This window comes from Sorex fumeus, unplaced genomic scaffold (assembly GCF_029834395.1).
Source record: "Sorex fumeus unplaced genomic scaffold, SorFum_2.1 ptg000048l, whole genome shotgun sequence".
NCBI lineage: Eukaryota > Metazoa > Chordata > Mammalia > Eulipotyphla > Soricidae > Sorex > Sorex fumeus.
In genome coordinates, this window is record NW_026606105.1 from 5,431,722 (window position 1) to 5,458,841 (window position 27,120).

General features: G+C 41.1%; 1 protein-coding gene across 1 annotated transcript in view; it reads right to left on the bottom strand.

Moving 5' to 3' along the window:
• LOC130032398 (maltase-glucoamylase-like) overlaps positions 1-27,120 on the bottom strand; it is a 192,411-nt gene that overhangs the window by 140,589 nt on the left and 24,702 nt on the right. Inside the window, 13 exon segments of the mRNA XM_056123956.1 lie at positions 1,888-2,042; positions 4,369-4,569; positions 4,971-5,120; positions 6,981-7,151; positions 7,702-7,751; positions 8,868-8,956; positions 15,597-15,721; positions 16,256-16,312; positions 17,686-17,770; positions 19,278-19,432; positions 19,977-20,093; positions 22,234-22,405; positions 23,910-24,027. Coding sequence (XP_055979931.1) covers positions 1,888-2,042; positions 4,369-4,569; positions 4,971-5,120; positions 6,981-7,151; positions 7,702-7,751; positions 8,868-8,956; positions 15,597-15,721; positions 16,256-16,312; positions 17,686-17,770; positions 19,278-19,432; positions 19,977-20,093; positions 22,234-22,405; positions 23,910-24,027 — 1,645 coding nt within the window.

Below are 27,120 nucleotides of genomic sequence, written 5' to 3' on the forward strand. Positions count from 1 at the left end.
CATGCTGGCTTTGCTCCTGTCTTTGGTTCTGTGCACTTGCTAATACATTTATCTAAAATTTACCAACCCTTCTCCCAGATCACCATGTAGTGGAGCCTTGTCCTTAGCTAAGTCATAGATTATCATTATTATTAACATTAATTTGATTATAATTTAGATATGAAATCTACAAAAGTGTTAACATTTATCAAACATCACCACCACCAATATTCGTACATTAATTCCTGTCTACCTCTACGTTCTCCCACCACCTCTTCCCTGACTTCAATTTTGTAATCTCAATTCTTTAAACTAAGGCCAAGGGTTTGTCATTGTTAGATACTGTCTACTCCCTTATCGTTTGCTTTGCTTTGCTCTGCATACCAAAGATGAGTGAGATCAGCTGGTACTGCCCTTCCTCTCTGACTTATTTGACGTATTTGACCTAATATGATATACTCTAGATTCGCCCATTTATCTGTCATTGAATATTTAAGTTGTTTTAAATCTTAGCTATTACACTAAGTGCAACAATGACACTGGTCCGGGTCACAGTCATGATCCTCCCGTTGTTCATCAATTTGCTCAAGCGGGCCCAGTAACGTCTCCATCGTGAGACTTGTTACTGTGTTTGGCATGCTGAATATGTCACGGGTAGCTTGCCCAGCTTTGCCTTGCAGGTGAGATACTCTCAGTAGCTTGCTGGGCTCTCTGAGAGAGGTGGAGGAATCGAACCCGGCTCAACCGGGCCAGCTGTGCGCAAGGCAAACGTCCTACCACTGTGCTATCGCTCCAGCCCATGACACTGGATCATACACAAAAAATTCATTCAAAGTAGATTAAAATCTTAGTAATTCATAAAGCAAATGAAGGAAAAATATAAGCAGAATCCTCCAAGTTATGAAGTCATTTTTAGATAAACTCCATTAGCAGAAAATACAAAAAATGGGTAATACATCAAATTACAAAATTTGATAAGGTCAAAATTAAAAAACACTCTACTAAATGGGAGGAAATAGTCCTATAATGTGCATCATATAATAATAAAGGTAAAGGTAAAGGTAAAGGCCCTCCCGTTGATCGTCGATTTGCTCGAGCAGGCCCAGTAACGTCTCCATTGGAGACTTTGTTGTTACTGTGTTTGGCATATTGAATACTCTCGGTAGCTTGCCGGGCTCTCCGAGAGGGGCGGAGGAATTGAACTCGGGTCGGCCATGTTGTAATATAATAATAAATTAAAAAAAAGGCCCTCCCGTTGATCATCAATTTGCTTGAACGGGCCCCGTAACGTCTCCATTGGAGACTTTATTGTTACTGTGTTTGGCATATCGAATATGTCACGGGGAGCTTTCCGGGCTCTGCCGTGCGGGCGAGATACTCTCGGTAGCTTGTTGGGCTCTCCGAGAGGGGCAGAGGAATCGAACTCGGGTCAGCCAATCGAACTTTCACATGACCCAGTGATTAATTTCTTGGCATCTGCCTCCAAAACACAACGCCATTCATTTTAACAAGCCCATTTTTAATGCCACTTCCTTAAAGAGACTTATTTTCAACACAGCATCAGAAGCATAGCATCACCAGGTTCTTTTTTCTACATATCAGCTGTCATTACCTAAATCCATTGTGTATATTTTGAACTTATCTTTGTTTCCTAATTACATTTTCTTTGGTCATGAGAAGAGAGACCTCATTTCCTACAACCACCTTCTATAACATTTCTTAAATGAATCCCCAGTTTTCTGCTATTGCCTTGGCAATTATTCTGAGTGGACTGAACATTTCTTATAAGAATTGACATAAAAGAATAGATTATGTGATGTTTTTACTCAGAATATAACCTGCATTGACATAAAGATGGAAAGAAAATTAATCAACACCAGTTCCAAAACCAGACATGGAGATACTTGCATGGTGGTGCCTGTGCTCTTCCGAATAATTAAAATCCCAAATGGATCGTCTGCAATTTCGACTTCATAAAGTCTACCTTCAGGGGTGCTGGATGGAGTATTGGGTAAGTTGAGAGGAACTGGGACTTCATAGCGTTTGTTGTTGGGATCATAAATCTAGAATAGAGGAAATAGACTGTAGGTGAGAACAGTACTTTTGAAAACTCTACCGTTCATAGAATTTTGAGCTTTTTGACAAAGTCTGAAGGCCTTACCTTCATGCTCATTTGGATTTTATTGACACGTCAAAGAATAATATCAGAATTAACATGATTCAAATCTATTGCATTTTATTTTTAAGGAATTTATTAATATGGAGATACAATCATTTTGATATTGGCGCTCTCTTAAGAAAATCAATCTGTTAGTTGGTACTTATGTATATATAAATATGCTTTCAGTACATCGTATTTAAATGCATGAGTATATACAAATACCTGAAAATTTTCAAACTGAAAAAAAAAATACTCTCCAAAAATTAATTCTACTTTTATTAGAAAAATTACTGCCCTTGCTAAATTGATTCATTATGTATCCGTTTTATTTCTGCTTGCCATACTACTAAACTGAAGAAGATGTTGTCTTTAAGAAGAGAATGATCACCAAAAGAAAATGAAAAGGACATGGGAAGGGGGGCGTTCCTGGCTCATCCTTCACGCCCTACTGAGGTCACGGGTTGCCACCCACGAGCGGCTCTCCGGCACGGCCATGGCTCCAGAAGCACAAGGACTTAATGCAGAGCCCGGAAGCTTGCAGCAGAAAAGTGAATGGACTATGCGTTAATCCATGGCTCCATGGCTCCAGAGCCACAGAAACCAATCTCATAATTATCTTGCTCTCGGCAGAAACACTTCCAGGCTTAATAAGTAAAATATCAGAAATCCAAACTCGTGGCTGCGCGACATCATTTGGTTCTTGTAACCAGGTGTAGAAAACAAATTATTTTGCAATACCTTTTCAGCAGGTCCGATTTTGGGGTGTAAACTCTAAACAATAATGGTGCATCTTTTGTCGAAACAATCTAATCAAAGTAGATAGAATGCTAACTAGAATTCATCTGCCTCACAGGCATTGGGAGGGGTGGGAGGGGGAGTGTATTGGGGTTCTTGGTGTTGAAAAATAATTGCTGGTGAAGGGAAATGTGTTTGATCATTGCATGACCGAGACTTAAACCTGAAGTCTTTGTAACTTTTCCCACAGTGATTCAATAAATACATTTTTAAAAAATTTTTTAAAAAGAAAAAAAAAGAAAATGAAAAGGACCACCACATAGGACTGTATGGACTGAGGGAAGAAAATTTCTCCTGCTATATCTAGGTAACAGGGACAGTTTAGAGGGGAAAATATAGGCCGAGTATAAAAAACTTCCAACCATTAACCAAATAAAGAAAAAAAGAACACATAGAAAAACACATGCAAAGACACAGAGAATTAAAATAGATCTGAAAGAGGAAAACATTGTGGAGAGAGCTACTATATAGTCAGACTAAACAGTGGTAAAGAATCACAGCAAGAAATTTAGGCAAATTTATTTATTTCAGGCCCAGTTCAATCCTCCCCTGTCTCAGCATTATGATGATCATCTTTATGGCGAATTGAAAAGAGCATCATCCTTGATGAGATGTTGTAAAAGAAACCAGTACAGTTTAGTATGAGATTATGAGAACCTTTTAGGCAAGCTACATTGGCTTCCTTCATTCATTCCCTCACTCTCTCAATAAACATCTGAATGCTAACTATCTAACATACGCTATGCCAGAGTTCAGAAACGTAAAGATGAAAGGACAAATACCTGCCTCTGAGAAATAATTTTGCAGAAAAATAGATGTAAAGATAGTCCATCGGTATTATATTTTATTCCTAGAAACCAAAAGATCACTACACTGTTCTGGCTGTTTTCACAGAACCCCCAAATTCAGTATCTAAAATGGAACTCAGTCTTATTTTACATAAGCCCAGACAAACCTTTTCAATGATCCCAGACCAATGAATGTTACCACCTTGTTACCACCTTGTGTAGAGGTGCAAAGTAGGGACCCAGTGTTTTTCCAGCTCTTTCCTCTCTCAGCTGACCAACCTATGATCAGTCACCAAATCCTAGCATCCTACTTCCTAACTCTCCCAAAGTTGAACACTGTTCTGTATCTCTCCCTGTATCAGGTCTCACTCAGCTGGATCCCACACATGAATCAACCAACTCATCACCTCCCAATATGACTCTCCTTTTGCATTATTGCCCTCCTGATCATTTTCTTTCTGCATTAGTACTTGCCAGATGGGAAGATATCTGCCTGTTCTCTGATTGCTTTTAGATAATGAAATGGCAGTCAGGAGAGTTTAGAAGAGCACACTTCTCTCAGGATTCAGTTACAATGACTAGCAAAGCTTTGTGGAACTTAGAAAACTGTCACTAATACTTGATATTTATACTGTAAACACTTACCTTGAACTGCAGCATCTCATTCTTATGGTAGGTGACACTCAGACTGAGCTGTGTCACAGGTGTTGAGGGGAAAGCGCTAGCAGGAGCCTGGGGCTTTAGGGTGAGGGAAGCTGTAATCCCATTTTGTAGTTTCTGAATATTGTGGACATTGTATAGACTGTCCTTAAAATAACAGTAAGGGACTCGCTCAGCATTGGTTTCCTGGAAAGTAAAGTCAAAGTTAGTTTCACAACGGTCTGAGGATAAACAGATAAAAGGGTTTAGAGAAGGCATTTTATAGGAAGGAAAATCAGACATTTCCCAATACCTGAAATTCTATCACTGGTGCATATCCCTAGTCTGAATCTCCTTGTATCATATGCACTCCTCAGTAGTCACATAGTTTGAATTCTTAGCCATCATGTAAAATATGTGTAAAAACGAAAACATCCCCTCCACATTCCCTCCCTCTTCCTACTGATCCTTCACATTCAAAAGAAAAATTTAGATTTCTTTCAGAATTCCTTTCTTTTCAAGGATTATAAGGAGTGACATGGGAACTGGTGCTATGCTAACAAATGGTAAAGTATAAAGGCCTTAATGTCAGTTAACACAATGGTTACCTCCCAGATACAACCACGTGCAATGCATTTCTCCTTGGTGGCACCATCCTGGTCAGGGTAACAGTCTATTTTATCTTCATTCCTTGTTAGTTCCCACTCCACGGTATACATTTCTCCCAGGGTAAGATTAAGTTTTGTGATTTTGGGGATCTGTATGAATAGAAAGAGAGCAAGTAAAGGCATGCTCAGAACTTGCAAGAGCTGACAAGCTCAGATAGATCCTTCTAGTTTGGATACCTCAGATCTTTGTTCTTTAACCACGCTGGAGCCATAGTCATAGCACAGCGGGTAGGGCGTTTTTCTTGCATGTGGCTAACCCAGGTTTGAGTCCTCTGTCCGTCTCTGAGAGCCTGGCAAGTTACTGAGAGTATCCCACCGGCACAGCAGAGCCTGGCAAGCTAGCCATGGCGTATTTGATATGCCAAAAACAGTAACAATAAGTCTCACAATGGAGACATTACTGGTGCCCACTCGAGCAAATCGATGAACAACTGGATGACAGTGCTACAGTGCTACATCTTCAGACTAGCACACCTGTTCTACCTACTGGTCTGTGGATTGGCAGTTAAAACCATGGCAGCAAACTAACTAGGGGTTTTCAACTCCAACTTCAAAACAGTATGGCTCCATGGACCAGTGGTTGAGATCACTTAGACCCTTCGAAGTCTGATCACAAATTCAATCCAAACTGATCCTTTTTCAAAAGTGAATCTTGCCTATTGTATTTGTACACTTATGGATTAACACAAAGCTATTTTCAGTCCTTAGAATTCTTAGATGGGTTTGTTCTACTTTCTCAGTCTGAGTGTTTCATCTGTGTAAATGCTCGTTTTAGAAAAACCATTCCTGCTTGTAGAATATTTTGATAGTTGCCCGCCCCATGTAAAATTTTCCCTCTTAGTCACTTTTTCCTCTTTGGAAAACAAAATTTTCAGAAACGAACTAACTGTTGAATTCACAGACCTTAGCTATGGGTTTTTGGTTTTTTTAATTTATTTTTTTTTATTAGTGAGACATACGAGGTATAGTTGTAGACTTACAAATTTTTGTGCTTGGGTTTCAATTAGACAATGATCAAATGTCCATCCCTCCACCAGTGCCCATTTCCCACCACCACGGATCCCAGTATCCCTCCCACCCCCCATCCCCCCATCCCACCCTGCCTCTGTGGCAGGGTATTCCCTTTTGTTCTCTCTTATTGGATGTTGTGGTTTGCAAAAGAGGCAACGGGTGACAATAATGTTTGGTCTATAGTCTACTTTCAGCATGCTTCTCCCATCCTGGGCGGATCCTCCCAACATCATTAATCATCAGGGAGATGCAGATCAAAATCACAATGAGATATCATTTCACACCACAGAGACTGGCCCATATCCACAAGAACAAAAGCAACTGGTGCTGGCGCGGATGTGGCGAGAAAGGGACCCTCCTTCACTGTTGGTGGGAATGCCGACTGGTTCAGCCCTTTTGGAAAACAGTATGGAAGATTCTCAAAAAATTAGAAATTGAGCTCCCATTTGATCCAGCGATACCACTGCTGGGAATTTATCCCAGAGAGGCAAAAAAGTATAGTCAAAATGACATCTGCAATTGTTTGTTCATTGCAGCACTCTTTACATTAGCTATGGGTTCTTGGACGAGTTGGCCAATCTATAATCTCTTGCTTTAGGAGTCTATTCCTTTTTTATCTTTTCCTCCCTGAATACTCTTTTATTCTCCTGTAACTAACTCCATTATAGCTATAACTAAGAAGTTTACAGAGGAAAAACATTCTCAATCCTGACAATGCTGAGACTTGAACTAGTGCCAGCCCCACTTCCAAAATGGGGTGGGGGGATGTGCACTGTCTCTCTAATTCATTCTAACCCAGTCACTCCTCTTCTCCAAACCTTCTGTCTTTCCTAACCAGGTATTAAAGCATGCCTTGGTCCATCAAGAATTCATGCAACTTTGTCAGAAAAGAACATTGTAAACTATGAAAATCCTAATTGGCTATCCCAATAAATGGACTTTTACCTGTAGTTCATCATAAGTGACTTCAGGAGACATTTGAGTTGGAGCACCATTGTGTTTCACTGTTACTTTACTAATACTTGGGATCCCGAGTATTTTAATATCTTGAAATTCTAAATTATTAGGATCTTTGTAGGTTGAAGGCAAAGGCTTCATATCCAAGCGGTTCTATAAAACAAGCACAAGTGTTTACCAATAATACACAGGTTCTCAAACAATATATTTTAGGCCTGCTACCCAAAGCTCTCTAATGGCTTTTAGCTGTTATTACTAATATTTACTCAGTAAATAAAAACATAAGTTAATAATCCATGTATATGTGAGGGATAAAGATAAGAGATATATAGCAACATAGACAACCATTCTTAAAACAGAACTTTTAAAGACTGACTGCCTTGAGATTCAAGTATTATGAGCCAAATCATAAACTAAATGTGCTCATCTGTAGTCATAAAAACATATGACTAAAAATGTAATTATACACATGAGCTAATAGACAAATCTCACACCCAAATTTTATAAAAATATGCTACTGTGGACTAGAAAGATCACTCAAACGACTGGAGCAGATGCTTCGTATGCAGGACCTCAGGGTTTACTCCTCAACACCAATAGCATGCTTCCCAAGCATGGTACCAGGAGTAGTCCCCAAGTGTCACTAGCTGAGGCCAAAAACAATAATAACAAATACAACACTCAACACACACACAGTACTCACGTTGATGACAGAAAACTCATAGAAGATATGTTTGTCTTGGGCCAACGTACCTGAAAGTGAGAGAAAAGTGAGTCAGACTGCAGTCTGCTTGCCATAATGGTACAGATTTTACCCTGGTTCTCCTTGAAGCTACCTCTGATGAATGACAAGACCAAGGCCAAGCCTCATTTTGACCTTTTCTTTCAACTCCAAGAATTTTCCATTGGATTCTTAGGTGGATCCGTTCCCTATGCTTCAGTTATAGTAACATCAGTATGAAACACGGCTAAGCTACCCCACAGCTAGATCGAGGCACCTTCACAAAGTGCTTTCTTAACAGGAGTGCTAAGAGTGTGAAGTTAGTGTTTCACTAACAAGAGTGTGTCCTTCATGTTGTTTACATTAGTTCACAAGTATTTGGAGAAAAAAACATAAAGTAACAAAATAGGAGACTAACACCCAAGAATGGCTGAGATTAGTACCAAGAATTTTACTCCATGGCTTGGAAGCCAACCACACATGCTAGGGGAAAAGGGAGCTCAGATAAAGAAGGGAGCAACAAATAAAGGGTGTTGGGAGGATCCTCCCAGGATGGGAGAAGCATGCTGAAAGTAGACTCTAGACCAAACATGATTGCTACCCATTGCCTCTTTTGCAAACCACAACACCCAATAAGAGAGAGAGAACAAAATGGAATGCCCTGCCACAGAGGCAGGGTAGGATGGGGGAGATGGGGGGTGGGAGGGATACTGGGATCCATGGTCGTGGGAAATGGGCACTGGTGGAGGGATGGGTATTTGATCATTGTATAATTGAAACCCAAGCACAAAAATTTGTAAGTCTACAACTGTATCTCATGATGTCTCACTAATAAGCATTTAAAAAAAAGATTCTTGTTTGCAAAAAAAATAGCAAGAAGAGTAAAGCCTCTCTCTCAGAAGTTCTTTGGCAATACAAAGAAAACCTAGAACTATATAGCTCAGCAGTGGAAAAATTCTAAGAGGTAGACATGTGTTTTCTTTCCACCTTTGGTCCCTGTGCCACACCCCTAGGCATTACACCTCAAACCAAACTTCTCGAGAATGGTTAACAGTTCTGTGCCTAGTGAGATTTCTTCCATTGTGGAGTGGTGGAGTAGCTCAAAGATGCAGGCTTGGGTGTAGCAACATGGCAGTAATAGCGCTCACCTGTCGATTCTCCATCATCCCAGAAGAGTTCACCTTTCGCTTGTCTTTTCTCATCCAGGGCAATGATGAGACCAAGAGGGTTCTTTCGGCTGTGGAAAATAATACATGTATGAGACAGGCTTAGAATTCAAAGAATTTTTTTCCACAGATTTTCAACTCATGAAGATTAGCCACAGCAGAAAGTTTTGTTTCTTCATATACGTCAAGATCAAAAGGAGCCTCTTCCAGTAGAATCAGAATCTTCAGTCAGAGAAGATAAGAATACCCTCAAAGACTGGGAAGGAGCTGGAATTTAAGTCCCAGAATCACTGCAATAGGGACAATTAAAGCTGTGGATGCAGCTATTCTTTAGAATACAGATGACTAGAAGATAAAGAAATTGTAGACAATAATTGGTTCAAATGGATAACCAGTGATGACATACAAAAGAGCCTGGGGATGTATCTCAGTGATAAAGCACTTGTCTTGCATATATGAGACATTGGGTTTAATCCTCAGTTTCACACACACACACACACACACACACACACACACACACACACACACATACACACACACACGTTTATTGCAGTTGGAGAACTTACAGATTTTCCCTCATTGAAAATTGTTTTGACTCCAAAACCAATAAAACTGATTAAAAATCATTTTATGGAATGACAACTTTCCTAATTAGATTCTCGGTTTGTTTTAACAGAAGAGTGAAACAATTGGTATCCAGCTTTATAGTATAGACATCACAAAATAATATTCAAAAGCACTAAAAGTTGAAAAAAGTAATAACTATAGAGAAAGGCCATTTCAGTCTATTGTTTTCAATGGCTCTTCTGCTGGTCTGTAGATACCTAACTCCAATTTCCTGCTTCTGCTGAATCCTCCAGTGACCCCACCTTCAGTATTGTGGTCTTTTAGAGTTCAACTTTCCACTCTGTCTTCTGAAAGTCAACTAGATTATTGGCTTTCATGTAACACATTTTTGTTTAGTATCTTTCATTTACTAAGAAGTCCAAGAGATGCAAATACAAATAGACCATAGCTCTATAGAGAATCTAGAATATTAGAAGAGAAATTCAACAATTTTTATCAATGAAGCAGAACATAAAGTGTGCCTCAGAAGGTAAAGTACTTATAAGAATGCAGAATGATGGGGTGCCCCAAAGGACATGGATGAGACCCCTCCCCATCCCAAGGCACCCAGTCCTGGGAGCCCAAAGCCTCCGAAACTCAACTGCCACCATTCTCATACCCATTCTCCACATATACGGGCCGAACCTCAGCCCCAAGTGAACCTATTCCTGCACACTTCATACCACATACCCTACCCATATTTTAAGAGTACAGCACCATATTTGATGGGCTTCAAAGTAGGAGGCAACCAGTTTTAGAGGGAAATATTTTTACATATATATATATATATCACTGTATCACTGTCATCCCTTTATTCATCGATTTACTCAAGCGGGAGCCAGTAACGTCTCAATTTATCCCAGCCCTGGGATTTGATTTGATTTGATTTATATTTTTTAAATTTTTCTTTATTAATGAAACATCATGAGGTACAGTTGTAGACTTACAAACTTTCGTGCTTGGGTTTCAGTTATACAATGATCGAGTATTCATTCTCCACCAGTGCCCATTCTCCACCACCAGTGAACCCAGTAACCGTCCCACCCCCCATCCCCCCCTACTCTGCCCCACCTCTATGGCAGGGCATTCCCTTTTGCTCTCTCTTTCCTTTAGGATGTTGTGCTTTGCAATAGAGGTATTGAGTGGCCATCATGTTCGGTCTATAGTCTACTTTCAGCATGCATCTCACACCCCAAGTGAATCCTCCAAACACCCTTTACTTGGTGGTCCCTTCTCTATCTGAGCTTTCTTCCCCCTCCCCCACCCCCAAACCCAGCATCTGCTGCCGGTTTCCAAGCCATGGAGCAGACCTCCTGGTACTTAACCCAACAATTCTTGAATGTTCGTCTCCCATTCTGTAACTTTATATTCCTCAGATGAGTGCAGACTTTCTACATCTGTCCCCCTCTTTCTGACTCATTTCACTTACCAGCCCTCAGATTTTAAAAGCCTTTCCTTACTCGTCTTTCCCAATAATTGGAGGCTTTTTCAGGGTCAGGGGAATGAGACCCCATAACCATGCCACTGGACTCTGCACCAGGCTGTTTTTCACTCGGGGCGCCCCAGAGTGGGTGCAGGTGAGAGCCCTCCCCACTGCAAGGGACCCAGCCTCCACAACAAACCTCCACTACCCAACTGCAACCAAGCTCCAGGCCGCTTTCCACATGCTTGGACACATCATAAAACGCTCCCTACCATTTTCCATAAAATTGTAGAGGGAAATATATTTATGTGCCTCTCAGAGGGCCCAGCAAGCTACCAAGAGTATCTCACCCACACGGCAGAGTCTGGCAAGCTCCCCATGGCATATTTGATATGCCAAAAACCATAATATAACAGATCTCATACACACACACACACACACACACACACACACACACACACGGTTCAGCCTTTAACAGCATGTTAGTGATCTCTTATAGAAAGGCGAAATGGCCCTTCAGTGAAACTTTCTCGTAGCATTTTCAGCAATCTTTCATAACAAACAATACAAAATATATTATTTTAGTTTTGCTTTGGGGCAGGGTTTGGGGTTCGGGATGGAGACATCCAAAATATGGTAGCAGAAAGGTGTAATGGTAGTGGTATTGGTGGTTGAATATTAAATGTAATCAAATATTGTGAGCTACTTCTTTATAAAATCCCCATGCCAGAGCCTAACAAGCTCCTTGTAGCATATTTGATATGCCAAAAACAGTAACAACGAGTCTCACGATGGAGACGTTACTGGTGCCCACTCAAGCAAATCGATGAACAATAGGACAACAGTGCTACAGTGCTACTTTATAAATTTTTTTAAAGGCCCTCCCATTGTTAGTCGATTTGCTCGAGCAGGCCCAGTAACGTCTCCATTGGAGACTTTGTTGTTACTGTGTCTGGCATATCGAATACGTCACGGGGATATCGAATACGTCACGGGGAGCTTGCCAGGCTCTGCCGTGCGGGCGAGAAACTCTCGGTAGCTTGCCAGGCTCTCTGAGAGGGGCGGAGGAATCAAACTCGGGTCGGCCATGTTGGCTGCGTGCAAGGCAAACGCCCTACCGCTTTGCTATATTGCTACTTTATAAAATAAAAGAATAAATAAAAAGAACTCAGAATGACATTTCTAGGGGTCCCAAGACCTAGGTGATCCAGAAAGAACCACACGCTCAAATACTGCCTGATCCCAGATTACCTACAACACAGGATCCTTGATCTCTGACTGAGCAGAGTCCTGACTTCTGACCTAAGGTAGTGCAAATTATTTCTACAGGAAGGGACCCATGTTTAGATGAACAAATTTGAAAACAAAAAGTTGTTAATAAGCATACAAAGAAACTGTCTAGCACACAGGATTATATTCACCTAAATGAGTTGAGGTAGTAGAATTTTCAGATATAGAGTATATAAAACAATGATAATTGAACTACTTAATATTACAGATATAAGAAAAATCATCTATGGATCAAGAGAGTCCAGGAGAAAAATGCTCAGAAATTTGGTGGTGGCATCACTCCCTCTGTTGGAAGGGTTGGAGAAGATCTCTGCAGGTGAAATTGGAGATAAATGTGAAGGATAACAATGAGTATAGCAAAGTGTAGCCAGGTATGGTCAAGACAAAGAAAGAAAGTAAAAATTGAACAATAGATGTAGTAAAATAAATGGGTATATTTAAGAACAGAGATATTTTGGTGATCCTCGTCCATAGAGTATATTAAGGAGAGATAGTGGTTGGGTTGTTTGTTTTTGTTTGTGTGTGTGTGTGTTTTAGTACGGTCTTCCAAATAGTGTTCGGGGGCTCTTAGGGTCACTCCTGGTAATTTTCAGCCAACCAGACTGGTGAGTCAATGCAAAACAAAGCAAGAATATGGTGTTTCTAGGGCCCTGCAGGAACACAGATCAGCAGGACAGGCTCAGCAGGAATCAGAGGAAGACATGGTTTTTAAGTTAATGTGGAAGCATGGAGTGAATGGCTCTAAGCACTGTTTAGATAAATAGCCCTTGAATTTCAATTAAGAGAAAAATAGACTGAAGTTTTTCATTTTGAATAGATGCTTTTGGTAGCTGAATGCAGAAGAGCCTAAAGGTGGATGATAGAGAAAAGGAAACCAACTGGTCTTAAACACAAATGTGTTTTCCATAAATGCCATTAGGACGGGCTGGAGCGATAGCACAGCGGTAGAGCATTTGCCTTGCACACAGTCAACATGGCCGACCCAAGTTCGATTCCTCCGCCCCTCTCGGAGAGCCCAGCAAGCTACCAAGAGTATCTCGCCCGCACAGCAGAGCCTGGCAAACTCCCCGTGACGTATTCGATATGCCAGACACAGTAACAACAAAGTCTCCAATGGAGACGTTACAGGGCCTGCTGGAGAAAATCGATGATTAATGGGAGAGCCTTATTATTATTACCATTAGGACAAAAATCTATATTTTGTAAAATCAAAAAGAAAAGCTCAAATCTGTTTCCTAGTCTCCAATCAACTTGCTGTCTGTTAAAAACACTGAAATTCTTTCAGAGACAGATACAGAGTGAGCCTCCTTAGTAGGAAGGGAGTCTGTGATTTGAGACTTAAATCAGGGCAATGGGAGAACTGGAACATGAGGAGACAGAAAGTTCACAGGTAACTTTTAAGCCCATTTCGTATCACAAAATTACTCCGTGGGAGAAAATGAGACATTAAGGTAATAGGAAAGGGAAGATGGACCTCCCCCCATCCCACCCCCATCACACACACACACACACACACACACACACACACACACACAAACACACACACCAATAATGTAAAAATGAAAGTAAGTGAATCAAAAGCACAGCATGATGGATGGATGGTTGGGCTGAGGCAAACAGGGTCATACGCAAAAATCATTTGATGAAGTTGAGAGGTTTTAGGGCCAATGTTCCAGCAGTTCTGACCAAAAAACCACTGACGTTTGACCATATAGTAGCCAGCATGTTTTGAAGAGAAATGCAATAGATTTAGGAGGCGCAGAGATTAAGTTTTTTGTTTTTACAATCCTTTTTTAAAAAACTCTAAATCACAGATTTCTTAGACGATGATACCAGGGCATTAGTCATCCAGGGAACCCCAGAATAGAACTAGTGAACCCAGCACCTTCCCTAGTAAAGCCCCAGCAGCCGAAAACCTCCACACTCCACAATTGCTGCCATGCTTATGACTGGACTTCACTACTCTGAATAAGCCTCATCCAGAAATTTAACTGTTTAAAAACTGAGTCGTGCAGGTTTTGTGATTGAAATCTCTAGCTTCTCAGAGAGTTGGGGATGACTACCTCTCCACACCTCCCTGTTCTTCTGGAAGCCTCAGCAGTCATGCCCATGAACTGCCTCTGGTGCCAAATAAACTCATTAAACGACAATGATCCAGAGACTCATAAATGAATCTTGAAAGTTGCAGAGATGCTTCCAGATTCCATGCCAGGCTGAGTCATCAATGGCACCCAAAATCACCATCCAGTTAAAAATTTAACTTGAGCTGTATTTTCCCGTTCAAAATGTTTTGAATTCCTGGAGCGCACAGCCTCATTTGCAGCCATGCAACATCTCAAACTTTACATCACTGATAAACCAGGAGTAGCACACCACATTGGATGGGATGTAAAATAGATGACAACCAATCTCAATTAACAAAATGTAAACACACAAAGTTTAACCTGTAACAACGTTTTAGTGAACTTTTATACAAGGGCTTAATGATTGACTCCCGGGTTGAGATACAGCAATCTTCACACACGTTCTTCCAAGGAAATATTTTTTGATCATTTTTCTGAGAATTATTTATAACAATGAATGTAAAAGAAATTATTCAGGGCCTGTGATAGGTACAGGCTTGAACGGTGGTTGAGAAAATTGGAAACAACGGTGGTGGGAAGGTGCAATGGTGGAGATATTGGTGATGAAATGTTGAATGCAACATATAATTATGAACAATTTATTAATAAATAAATTTTAAAAACTTTAAAAAAAGAATACGCCATGGGGGGCTGGAACGATAGTACAGCGATTAGGGCATTTGCCTTGCATGCAGCCAACCCAGATTTGATTCCCGGCATCCCATATGGTCCCCCAAGCACCGCCAGGAGTAATTCCTGAGTGCAAAGCCAAGAGGTAACCCCTGTGCATCTCCGGGAGTGATCCAAAATGCAAGAAAAACAAAAGAACATGCCACGGGAGAATATTAGACAGAGAGAGGGAGAGAGAGAGAGAGAAAGAGAGAGAGAGAAAGAGAGAGAAGTGCCTGTCATTGAGGCAGACGAGGGGTGCAGACTGGAAGAAAACTGGAGACTGGTTATAGGAAATGTACACTGGTGAAGGGACAAAGGGATGAATATTGGAATTTTTATGACTGAACCCCAATCAAAAACAACTTTGCAGCTTTGTTTCTCAGAGTGATACAATAAAAAAAGAAGAAGCTACCATGCACAACCCAAGGGGCAGCTTGATGACACACACCCCTAAGCCAAACACACACATACCCTAGAGATCTTCCTCTCCACCACTCACACCATGCTTTAGCTTCTCCCATTGGATAACACATAAAAAACAGTTTGCTCAGCTTTATCAGCATTTCTGTTCAGTGGAAACTCCCAACTGGGCAGTACCTGGCCACTGTGGTTGTCGCTGGCTGTTGGGTGGGGAAGATGTAGCCTCCTCGGAGGTGCAGTCCAATTTTGTCTTCAAAAAGCACCATGGTCCTTCTTTCCTTCCTCCCATTCAGTTTAGCCCCCTGAGGCAGGCAGACAAAGCCAATACCTTAGTCCCATCACAGACTCACCTCTAGTTTATGTGCTCAGTTATCCACACTTCTCTTCTCTCTCTACCCAACTCAATGACTTGTTTAATCAATCATGCATTAGAAGAAGAAAATTCAGAGTAATCAGTTTTACAGTGGCTGGGAAGTTTTAAGAACATTTTGATCAAAATGGGGCTACTAGATAAATACTATAGAATTTGTTCATTCCTACAACAAGTAATCTGACTATCAATCAAGGTCAAATTGTCCATTGGTCCCCTCAATAATTTACTGAATAATATACTGAAGTTGACCTTGTGCTGAAATACAGTATATGGAAGTATTTTGTCAGATATTTTCAAGATTCTAACAAAGGAACCTAGACTTGCTTCTTTAATTTAGCTACAGATTTGCAGCAAACACTAGAGAAACACTACTCAGTCATACAAATGGATGTGCTTGTGCACATCTTCTCTTATAGCTGCAGCTTGTCCTCAGGGAGTTTAAGAAAAAGTCAAAGATACTCACAGTCTCATAATCATACCAGACAGCATCGGGTACATATGCCTCCACGTGGATTGCATCCTGGAATCAAAAAAGATATTGTTCTTCATTTCTAATATTTACTAAGGAATGTTTTTTACTTCGCATTTAACTGAGTACATAAATGGCCTTTGTTTTTGTTATTAATTAGCACCTATCCTCTGTCTTCTGATAGGAATAGTAGCAATAACTTGGCAAACATTCCTCCACCCCGAAAGGCAAAAGACATATTTATTTTTATCTTTATCATTATCATAATTTATGGAGCATATTATGCTTTAAAAAAAACCTTCAGCTTTGGGGACCAGAGAGATATTACAGTGGGTAGGGCAGTTGCCTTGTATGTGGACAGCACGGGTTCAATCAATAGTATCCCATATGATGCCCTGATCCCATCCAGGAGAGAATACTGAGTGCAGAGTCAGGACTAACCCCTGATCATCACCAGGCATGGCCCCCAATTTTATTTTACTTTTTTTGGGTCACACCAGGCAATGCACAGGGGTTACTCCTGGCTCTGCACTCAGGAGTTACTCCTGGCGGTGCTCAGGGGACCATATGAGATGCTGGGAATTGAACCTGGGTCAGCCGCATGCAAGGCAAATGTCCTACTCGCTGTGTTATCTCTTCAGCCCCCCTTTTTTCCCAATTTTTTAAATTCCAGCTTTTATCAGTGGATTCCCAACAGACCACAGAGATGAGTGCCATTATTCTGTCCCTTTCAAGGTTGAGGCACATGTCCTCTCTCTAATCAGCAAGAAGCAGAGGAGACAACAATCTTCCTGGTCTTTGTCCTATCTTGCCTCTTGACAGAGAGCAAGTCTTCTGGGATGCTCTGGAGACAGAGAAGACGGCTCCCAAACTTACAGGAAGACAACGATGCTTCCACACTACCTGGGAACCTGGTCTCACCAGTCCCACCATATACTTAAGTCTTTAACTTGTTGCTTAAAAAATGTATGGAAGTATTTTTTCAGATGTTATCAATATTGATATCAATTTGGATATCCTCTTTGGTATCTTTTAAATATCTCTTGATATTCTCTTTGGAGGGCTGGAGTAATAGCACAGTGATAGGGCATTTGCCTTGCACGCAGTCAACATGGCCGAGGTGAGTTCGATTCCTCCGCCCCTCTCGGAAAGCCCAGCAAGCACCGAGAGTATCTCCCCTGCACGGCAGAGCCTGGCAAGCTACCCGTGACGTACTCGATATGCCAAACACAGTAACAACAAGTCTCATGATGGAGACGTTACTGGGCCTGCTCAAGCAAATTGATGAACAACGGGAGGACCATGATCCGTGATCCGTGATTTTCTTTGGAACAAAGTCAAGAGCAATGATTGCAGGAAGGGACATGCAGGGTACAACAGGAATAAAAACTGAGAAGAGTGTGTTGGGGGAGGGGCACACTTGCCTTCTGCAGCACAGGTGTGATGAGAAGGCCAGGACCCCATAAGAACTGTTCGTGCACATCCCACGTGTTGCTGTCAGTGTAGAACCTGGAAGTAGGAGAGATGGCCATTGAGATGCAGGTAATGTTCTTAACAGTTCTCCGCACAAGCTGACCAAAAGAAGTGAGCTGTCTCCTGGGGCAACTCCTTCCAAATTACTCTGACATATGCTCAAACCCCACTGCCCTTCTTCTGCAATCATATCCAACCCACCAGCCCACATACCCTGATTCTTCTCTGAGGTTGGAAAAAAATTCCTTTTTCATTACCTATACTAGACAATGATTTCAGATAGTAACTTAATTTTCTATGCCCGTCCTTGAAAAATTAATGAATTTGCAGTGTATTTTAAAACTTCAACTGAGTACTAAAAAAAAACCTAAAATCTATCCCCTCCCAACCCCAAAAGGGGCGGAGGAACTTCGGTTTATCTATAGAATAAAATATTACACAGCTGTTAGGAAAACTGAGGTCATAAAATTCATTTATAAATGGATGAACATGGAGAGTATTATGCTGAACAAAAAGAGTAAGAAGGAGAGAGACAGACATAAAATGATTTCACTCATTTGTGGGACAGAAGAAAAAAAACCATAATATGAGACTAATACCCAAGGACAGTAGAAACACAGGCCAGGAGGACTGGTCCACAGTTGGAAGCCTGTCCCAGGTGCTGGAGAAGAAGGCAGTTGGGATAGAGAAGGAACCACTATGGCAATGATAGATGGAAATGATCACTATTAGGAAAAGAACTGTATGCTGAAAACAGGTAAAGCAACAAACATGATAACCTCTCAGTATCTGCATTGCAAACCCATAGTGCCCAAAATGGAGGAGAGAGAGAGAGAGAGAGAGAGAGAGAGAGAGAGAGAGAGAGAGAGAGAGAGAGAGAGAGAGAGAGAGAGAGAGTGGTGCCTGCCATAGAGATAGAGACAGGCTAAGGTGGAAGGAGTAAAACTTTGGGCATTGGTTAGAGAAATGTACACTGGTGGATGGGTGTCGGAATATTGTATGGTTGAAACCTGATCATGAATAGTCTTGTAACTGCGTATCTCATGGTGATTCAATAAAATAAATAAATAAATTTTTTATAAAAAGAGAGGTCCTTAGCTATCCTTATTTGTTAGTAGGAAATAACCAATCTGGAACTCATGATTTTATTAAATGGAAGACTTGTGCCTAAAGTCTGAATATAGTGTGATGCAGAAGAGTTGGTTACCATCTGGATGTTGGATCTTTTCAATGATTCAAAAGAAAGAACTTGGATGATTTTTCTAAGAGAATTAGTTGGTTTCAGAACAGAGAACAGACACCAAGTCTCAGAAATTGGAGGGTAATTTTCTCCCACAAAGAGAACAGTCTACAAAGACAAACACTGAATCCCTAATTTAGTATGTAGGCAGTAAGAGCTTTGCAGATACCATCTGGATGCCAGAGTTTTACATATGTCCCTACGTTTAATGAGAGACTACTTTAGCCTTTGCTCTGGTGTTTGATGACACAGTCAATGACATCCACATGCATTGAAAAAATTCCTTAGGTTTGGTCAACTTACTCATGCATAAGAGGCCTCGCCACAGTGTCTCCCCTGGTGTGGGCATGATAGAAGAGGGTGTAGAGGTAGGGCAGTAAGGTGTAGCGAATGTTCAGGTATTTCTTGGAGGAAGTCACCACTAGAGAATCTGCTCCAAAGAAGGCAGGGTCCTGATCCTATGAGGGAAACAAGGGTTTGTAAATGCAATACGGTTATTGATAACAGAAGCACCTGCAAGGTTTCAGGCTCCATTAATAAAAACCCGGAGTTTCTTTGCAAAAAGACCTTAGTGGCCTCCTGGCATCCCAGTTAAACAACGGGTCATCACTTTCCCAAGAAAGTGGCCATTCTTCACCTTGCATCTCACCCTGTCTCATTCACAGCTTAGGGTGCTTTTCCCTGCAGCCTGCTGCATGCCTCATTTTAAAGTATTGCCTCATTAAATTCCTATTGAAAAATAAGCAATGGAGTTCATGTGCACGGAGAGTACCCCTTAGACCCACCATTCCCAGGAGGTAGTATGATCAGGCACAGGGGCTGGGACAACATGTGTGTAAACGAAGCAGTGCGAGCTCTGGTCCACTGCAAACAGCAGCATTTACTAACCAGAGTGAAGCACCTACAGGAACTGTATCCACAGACATCTTGCCAAGGACACAGACAGAATCCAGTCCCACTGTGTGCCATGTTCATTCCGATGGGATCTCTTGGGAGACTTACCATGAAACCTTGGCCGTTGTGATTTCTGGAGAATGGATAAAAGGCTCCCAGCTGCATCCAGCGCGTGCAGAGGTCCTTAGTGGTGTCCATTAAGAAGCCACAAATGTCAGCCCCTACCTGAAAGAACACCCAAGCATCATGTTTGCTTAATTCCTCAATCCCATCTGAGATTCCTATCCCAAATGAACTTTGTTGACCTCTTCCCAAGGAGGCTAATATAATGTGCTCAGAAGTGAGTAATACCGTGTCTACTCTGTTCCACTGGGTGGTTTGAGTAGATTGCTTTCCTTTTCTGTACCTCAGTTTCCTCCTTGTATTAAATGAGTACATAGGTAAAGGTAAAGGTAAAGGCCCTCCCGTTGATCATCGATTTGCTCGAGCGGGCCCAGTAACGTCTCCATTGGAGACTTTGTTGTTACTGTGTCTGGCATATCGAATACTCTCGGTAGCTTGCCGGGCTCTCCGAGAGGGGCGGAGGAATCGAACTCGGGTCGGCCATGTTGGCCGCGTGTAAGGCGAACGCCCTACCCGCTGTGCTATCGCTCCAGCTGAGTACATAGGGTTTTAGTAAATGGGTTGCACTGTAGCACTGTTCTCCTATTGTTCATGGATTTGCTCGAGCGGGCACCAGTAATGTCTCACAAAAAATTGTGAGACTTGTTTTTACCATTTTTGGCATATCATACGTTACAGGTAGCTTGCCAGGCTTTGCCATGCGGGCAAGATATTCTCAGTACCTTGTCGGGTTCTCCAAAAGGGGTGGAGGAATCAAACCTGGGTCAGCTGCGTGCAAGGCAAACGCCCTACCAGCTGTGCTAAATAAAGGCCCTCCCGTTGATCGTCGATTTGCTCGAGCGGACCCAGTAACGTCTCCATTGGAGACTTTGTTGTTACTGTGTCTGGCATATCGAATACGTCACGGGGAGCTTGCCAGGCTCTGCCGTGCGGGCAAGATACTCTCGGTAGCTTGCTGGGCTCTCCAAGAGGGGCGGAGGAATCGAACTCTGGTCGGCCATGTTGGCCGCGTGTAAGGCGAACGCCCTACCCGCAGTGCTATCGCTCCAGCTGTGCTAAATGGGGTAATATAAGTAAATCCCTTTTTGATGAAGGGTACTTAGAAATACTGATGGTATATATTTTTTTGTTTGTTTTGGGTCGACCACTGGTGCTCAGGACTTACTTCTAGCTCAGTGCTCAGGGGTCACTCCTGAAGAGATCAGAGGACCATATGGGGCATCAGGTATTGAGCGCGGGTCAGCTGCTTCAAGGCCAGCATTCTAGTCACTCTACTATCTATCCATCTACAAGGTATTATTACTTTGCCCACACACTATTAGAATTAATCTTCCAAATGTCGGGCACACAGCCCCACAGCCACTCCCCTATTAAAGTATACTCTGTACCATTGGGGCTTACTCTTTTATTCCTCAATACATAGTTCCAAACAAACTTCCCCAAAGCACTGCCTACTCTACTTGTACACACCAATCCTTAGAATCACATCAAATGAGCCCCCTAACTGCTTTTGCTTATATTCACTTCTGAACCTACCTTGTGACTCTGATAATACGTATTTTTTTCAAAGATAAGTGTCAAGTTCTCCAGAGGGTTTCTCTCAACGCTCTTCTTCAACTTCATTGTATGTCATATCCTTGTCAGAGTTAGTAAATCCCTTTCTCGAAATCTCTCCTCTCATTTCATTACATATTCTTTAATTATTCTTCCCTATTGCCACTTGTCATAATGATTTGCTTGCTTCTATATCTTCTCTTACTAAATTGTGAAGTCTTTGGAGAAAGAGAAGCTGTTTATAACAGCATAGTTCTTTCATTTGCCATCATCATCAGGCATACCTAGTCAACACTTTGCACATAGATGACCTCAGTGGATATATACTTTGAATTTAACTAAAACGTTTCAAAGCCGTTTTGAATGCAGGCAGCATCATGCACCTCTCTGAGTGCAGGATTCAGAGACGTGTTCAGTTTGTGAAAGGATCCATAGCATGTATAAGGAACTTGAGCATATTATTGCACATATATTATACCAGGTTTTACTTTTATCTTTATAAGGCAGCCCAAGAAAGAATACCATGGGAGCAGACTTATGTGCTCCACTTTCAAAAGAACACGTGCACTCAAAAGAGTAAATTTCTGGACATGCAGGGTATAAAGGGGAGCCTTATGATTTGGAAAGTTTCTAGAATGGGAATTTCTAAGAATTGTGGTTTGTGAAAGTGCTTAAAATACGGACTGACCATTGGAATACCAAAAAGGTTGAACTCGAGCATGCCAGTAATGGACCAGCGGAGGTCATCCCAGGTAGCTGCATTGTCTCCTAGCCAATGGCCTGCAAACTTGCCAGATCCCGCAAAGGTAGAGCGGGTGAGTATAAAGCTCCTCTTTCCAGGGAATACTTTCTTGGCAGCTCTAGGAGAGAAAGAGAGGGATTTGGGGAGTTAGAAGGTATTAGTGTGCTCCAGCTCAAGGGAGAAAGCCACAACACGAGGATCTAAACAGTGAGTAATCCCCGGCTTCTTTGTTTCTAGTATTCTCCTCAAAGGTTGTTCTTGGCAATATGGACATTCCTTCAAAAACTAGAAATTGAGCTTCCATATGACCCTGCAATTCCACTTCTGGTATTGCATCCCGAGGATGCGAAAAAGCACAGTAGAAATGACATCGGTACCTATATGTTTATGGCAGCACTGTTCACTGTCACTGTCACTGTCCTCCCATTGTTCATTGATTTGCTCGAGGGGCCCAGTAACATGTCCATTGTGAGACTTGTTGTTGCTGTGTTTGGCATATCGAATATGTCATGGTTAGCTTTGCCGTATGGGTGAGATACTCTTGGTAGCCTATTAGCACCACAATAAAAATGATATGGTGCAATTTGCTAAAGGTGGATGTATTTCCCTCCAAACAATCATTAATAGCTGTTTGCATCTCCTTTGGGGGCAGGTTTGAGTGGTGGTAGAAAAATTTAAAATAATGGTGGTGGGAAGGTGTAATGATGGTGGGATTGGTGCTGAAATATTGAATGTAATAAATTCTTGTGAACAACACTTTGAAAAAAATTACCAAAAGAATTCTATTTGTACCAGTGCATTTTTATAAGTGAACATAAATGTGAATAATCTGTACTTTTAACTTGAATGCCTATACACATTATTTTATTTGGGAGCCACATCCACCAGTGCTCAGGAATTACTCCTAGCTCTGCATTCAAGGATAACTCCTGGTGTGACTTAGGGACCATTTGTGGCACTGGGGATTAAGTCCCTCAAGGCAAGTACCCTGCTAGCTTTACTATCACATCAGCCCATCTATCCTGAAAAGCTTATGCTCCATAACTTTTTTCAATTAATTTCAAGAAGGGTGGAATTGCATCTATGACTGTGGTACTAACTATTTGGGGTTTGGGTCTGATTCTCTTGTTGTTACAGTGTCAGGATATGATTATCAGTTCATCTTTATCCCTGTATAATGGGTTCACACACAAATGTAAATAAAGCACAGGAACAGATGCTGAGTCTGTATCTAAAACCCCAAAACATGTGAGGTCTGGAAACTACTCAGTCCTTCATATTCTATTCTACACAATGTGACCCAAAGGAAAATGTGTGATTTCCAGACTTACACAGAAATGGATTTGATTTCTGCTTTTACAACTTATTGATTAATCCCTAGACCCCATTAAAGCTACTCTTCAATATCATTCATTCATTTTTGCCATTATTTTTTCTCTTATTTTATGCTTCCTACAAATATATATTGGATTCCTTCTTCCCTATGTGCCAGGTAGTATCTTCTTTCATCAATATCACTAAATCTGCTTATTTTGTAGAGTTCTTTAAAATGGTAAACTGATGTGGAATCTACCCAGATCAATCATTTGGCTCCCATGAAAGCATAACAACAGTGGCCTTACTCTGCTGTGGCAATTGCCATGGAGTAGCCATACAGGCTGTGGACATCATACTGCTTGCCCCAGTGCTGCACCGCATCTAAGCAGAGAGTATTGCTGAACAAGAAATCATCCGGGATTTCTGGGACAAAAGAGAGAAATTTATCAGTCATTCAAAGTCTTAGAATGAAAGTCTCTATTCCTAGACCATCATAGAATTAGAAAAGGTGTCCTGTTGAACTGGCACTGAACATGGCTGTCCTCCTAAAGATCACCCAGCTTTCATATTATCAGTTTTCTACATAGGTACAGTAGTTTCTCTGATAGCTTATACACATTATCTTTCCAGGGAACTCAGTTGACCACAAGCAGGCATTTGGAAGTAAGAGGACCGAGTTAGACCAGTAGTACAACCTCAGTTCTTCAATTGGAGCTCTGTTAAGTGGTTCAAGAATAGTGGTATTCAAAAGAAGATGGGAGGCATCACCTTTCCCAACTCCAAACTGTACTATAAAGTGGTAGTAATTAAAACAGCATGGTATTGCGATGAAGACAGACCTGCTGACTAATGGAATAGAGTTGAATATCCTGACACACACCCTCAAATATATGATCATTTAATCTTTGATAAAGGAACAACAAATATGAAGTGGGGCAACAAGTGGTGTTGGGCAGCTACCTGCAAAAAAAAAATGAATTTAGAATTCTTTCTTATGCCATGCACAGAAGTCAGATCAAAATTAATTAAAGATCTTAACATCAGACCTGTATTCATAAGGTACATAGAAGAAAAAGTAGGCAAAACTTCCATAACATTGAAGGAAAAGGTATCTTCAAAGATAAAACATCACTAAACAAGCAAGGATAGCTAAGATAAATGAATGTGACTACATTAAATTACAAAACTTATACACCTCAAAGGAAATGGTGTCTACTTACAGAGATAGCACACAGATAGGAAAATTATTTACCCAATATTCATCTGACAAAGGGTTAATATCAAAGTGATATAAGACACTGGCAGTTCTTTACAAAAAAAAAATCCAACCGCATAAAAAATGAGAGAGGAATCAAAATTTTAGAATTACTGGAGTGTGTGGCCATGAAAATGGCCACAGGACATCTCATGCTCTGCATGATCTACCATGAGTAGCACTGTAGCACTGTCTTCCCATTGTTCATTGATTTGCTCAAGTGGGCACCAGTAACGTCTCTATTGTGAGAACTTGTTGTTACTGTTTTTGGCATATCGAATACGGCATGGGTAGCTTGCCAGGCTTTGCTGTGTGGGCGAGGTACTCTCAGTAGCTTGCTGGACTCTCCATGAGGGGCGGAGGAATCAAACCGGGGTTGGCCTAGCAAACACCCTACCCGCTGTGCTATATCGCTCCAGCCCACCGTGAGTAGTACACCACAATGGAAGATATATAAAGTAGAAGGCTACCAATATCAGTTAAGAAAATATTAACACACAAGGCTTTTCTGTAGCAACAAGTTATCAATGCAAAATAAATCATTTAGGGCCTGCTGTTGGGGCAGGTGTGGGTGGTGATTGGGATAATAAGAAATAATGGTGCTGGGAAGGTGTAATGGTGGTGGGATTGGTGTTAGAATATTGAATGTAATAAATAACTGTGAGCAATTTTATAAAAATAAAATAATTGTTTCAAATGGGGAGAAAAAACTGAACAGAAACTTCCTCAAAGAAGAAATTCAGATAACTAAAAGGCACATGAAAAACTGCTCTACATCACTAATCATCAGTATATGCTAATCAAAACAACAATGAGATATCATCTCACACCACAGAGACTGGTACATATTAAAAAAAAAACCCAAAACCAAAAACAAAAACAGAGCAACAAGTGCTGGCGCAGATACAGGAGAAAAGAACTCTCCTTCATTATTGGTGGGAATGCTAATTGGGCCAGCCTTTTCGAAAAACAATATTGACATTCCTCAAAAATCTAGAAATTGAGCTCATATTAGACCCAGCAATACCATTTCCAGGATATACCCTGGGATACACAGAAGATATGTCATCTGCACTTCTTTTTTTTTTTTTTGATTTTTGGATCACACCTGGCATTTCACAGGGGTTACTCCTGGCTCATGCTCTCAGGAATTACTACTGGCAGTGCTCGGGGAACCATATGGGATGCTGGGAATCGAACTGAGGACGGCCTCGTGCAAGGCAAATGCCCTACCCTCTGTGCTATCGCTCTAGCCTCTCATCTGCACTCCTGTATTCATTGCAGCACTATTCACAAGATCCAGAATCTGGAAACAACCCGAGTGCCCAAGAACAGATGATGGGCTAAAGAAACTATTGTACATCTACATAATAGAATACTACACTGCCTTTAGGAAAAATAAAGTCATGAAATTTGCTTATAAATGGACAGACATAGAGAGTATCATGTTGAATGAAAATGAGTCAGAAGAGACAAATATAGAATGGCTGCATTTGTCTGAGATTAATATCCATGGCCAGGGAAATCAGGGGCCAGGAGGACTACTCAATGTTTGCCTTATGAGTGTCTGGGGATGAAGGGCAGTAAGGATATAGAAGGGATCAGGAAGACAATAATAGTTTGAAATGTTCATTTTGGATAGGAACTGAGTGTTGAAAGTAGGTAAAGGGATATACCTGATAACCTTTCACTATCTGTACTGCAAACTATAAGCCCCAAAAGGAAAGACACAGAGAGAGAGAGAGAAAGAGAGAGAGAGAGAAAGAGAGAGATTGCCTGCCATAGATGCAGGTAGGGGGAAGGCAGAGGGAATCTAGGGACATTGTGGTAGGAAATGCACACTGGTAAAGAGATGTTGTTGGAATATTATATGGCTGAAACCAATCATGAACAACTTTGTAACTGTGTCCTCACTGTGATTCAGATTTTAATTTTTTTTAGAAAAGGACAGTGATATTGCCTGAAAGTGTTACTTACAATTTCACTCCTCTGATAAGATGTAGTCAAGAATGGAACGTCATTCTCTTTTATTCATCTCTTTTAACTTCCTATTGAACTTCACTGGTTCAGATACAATTTGACTTAGATCTTAATGATTGCATAATTTTTCAATAGTTTGCTTGCTTCTAATTTATTAATCATTGAATTCATGCCATACATTAATGTCAGATCAATATTTCTAAAGCCATTTCATTATTCTATTTTTCTCTTACTAAACAAAGAACAGTCTCTATAGTCAAAAGAATAAAGAGCAAACTGTT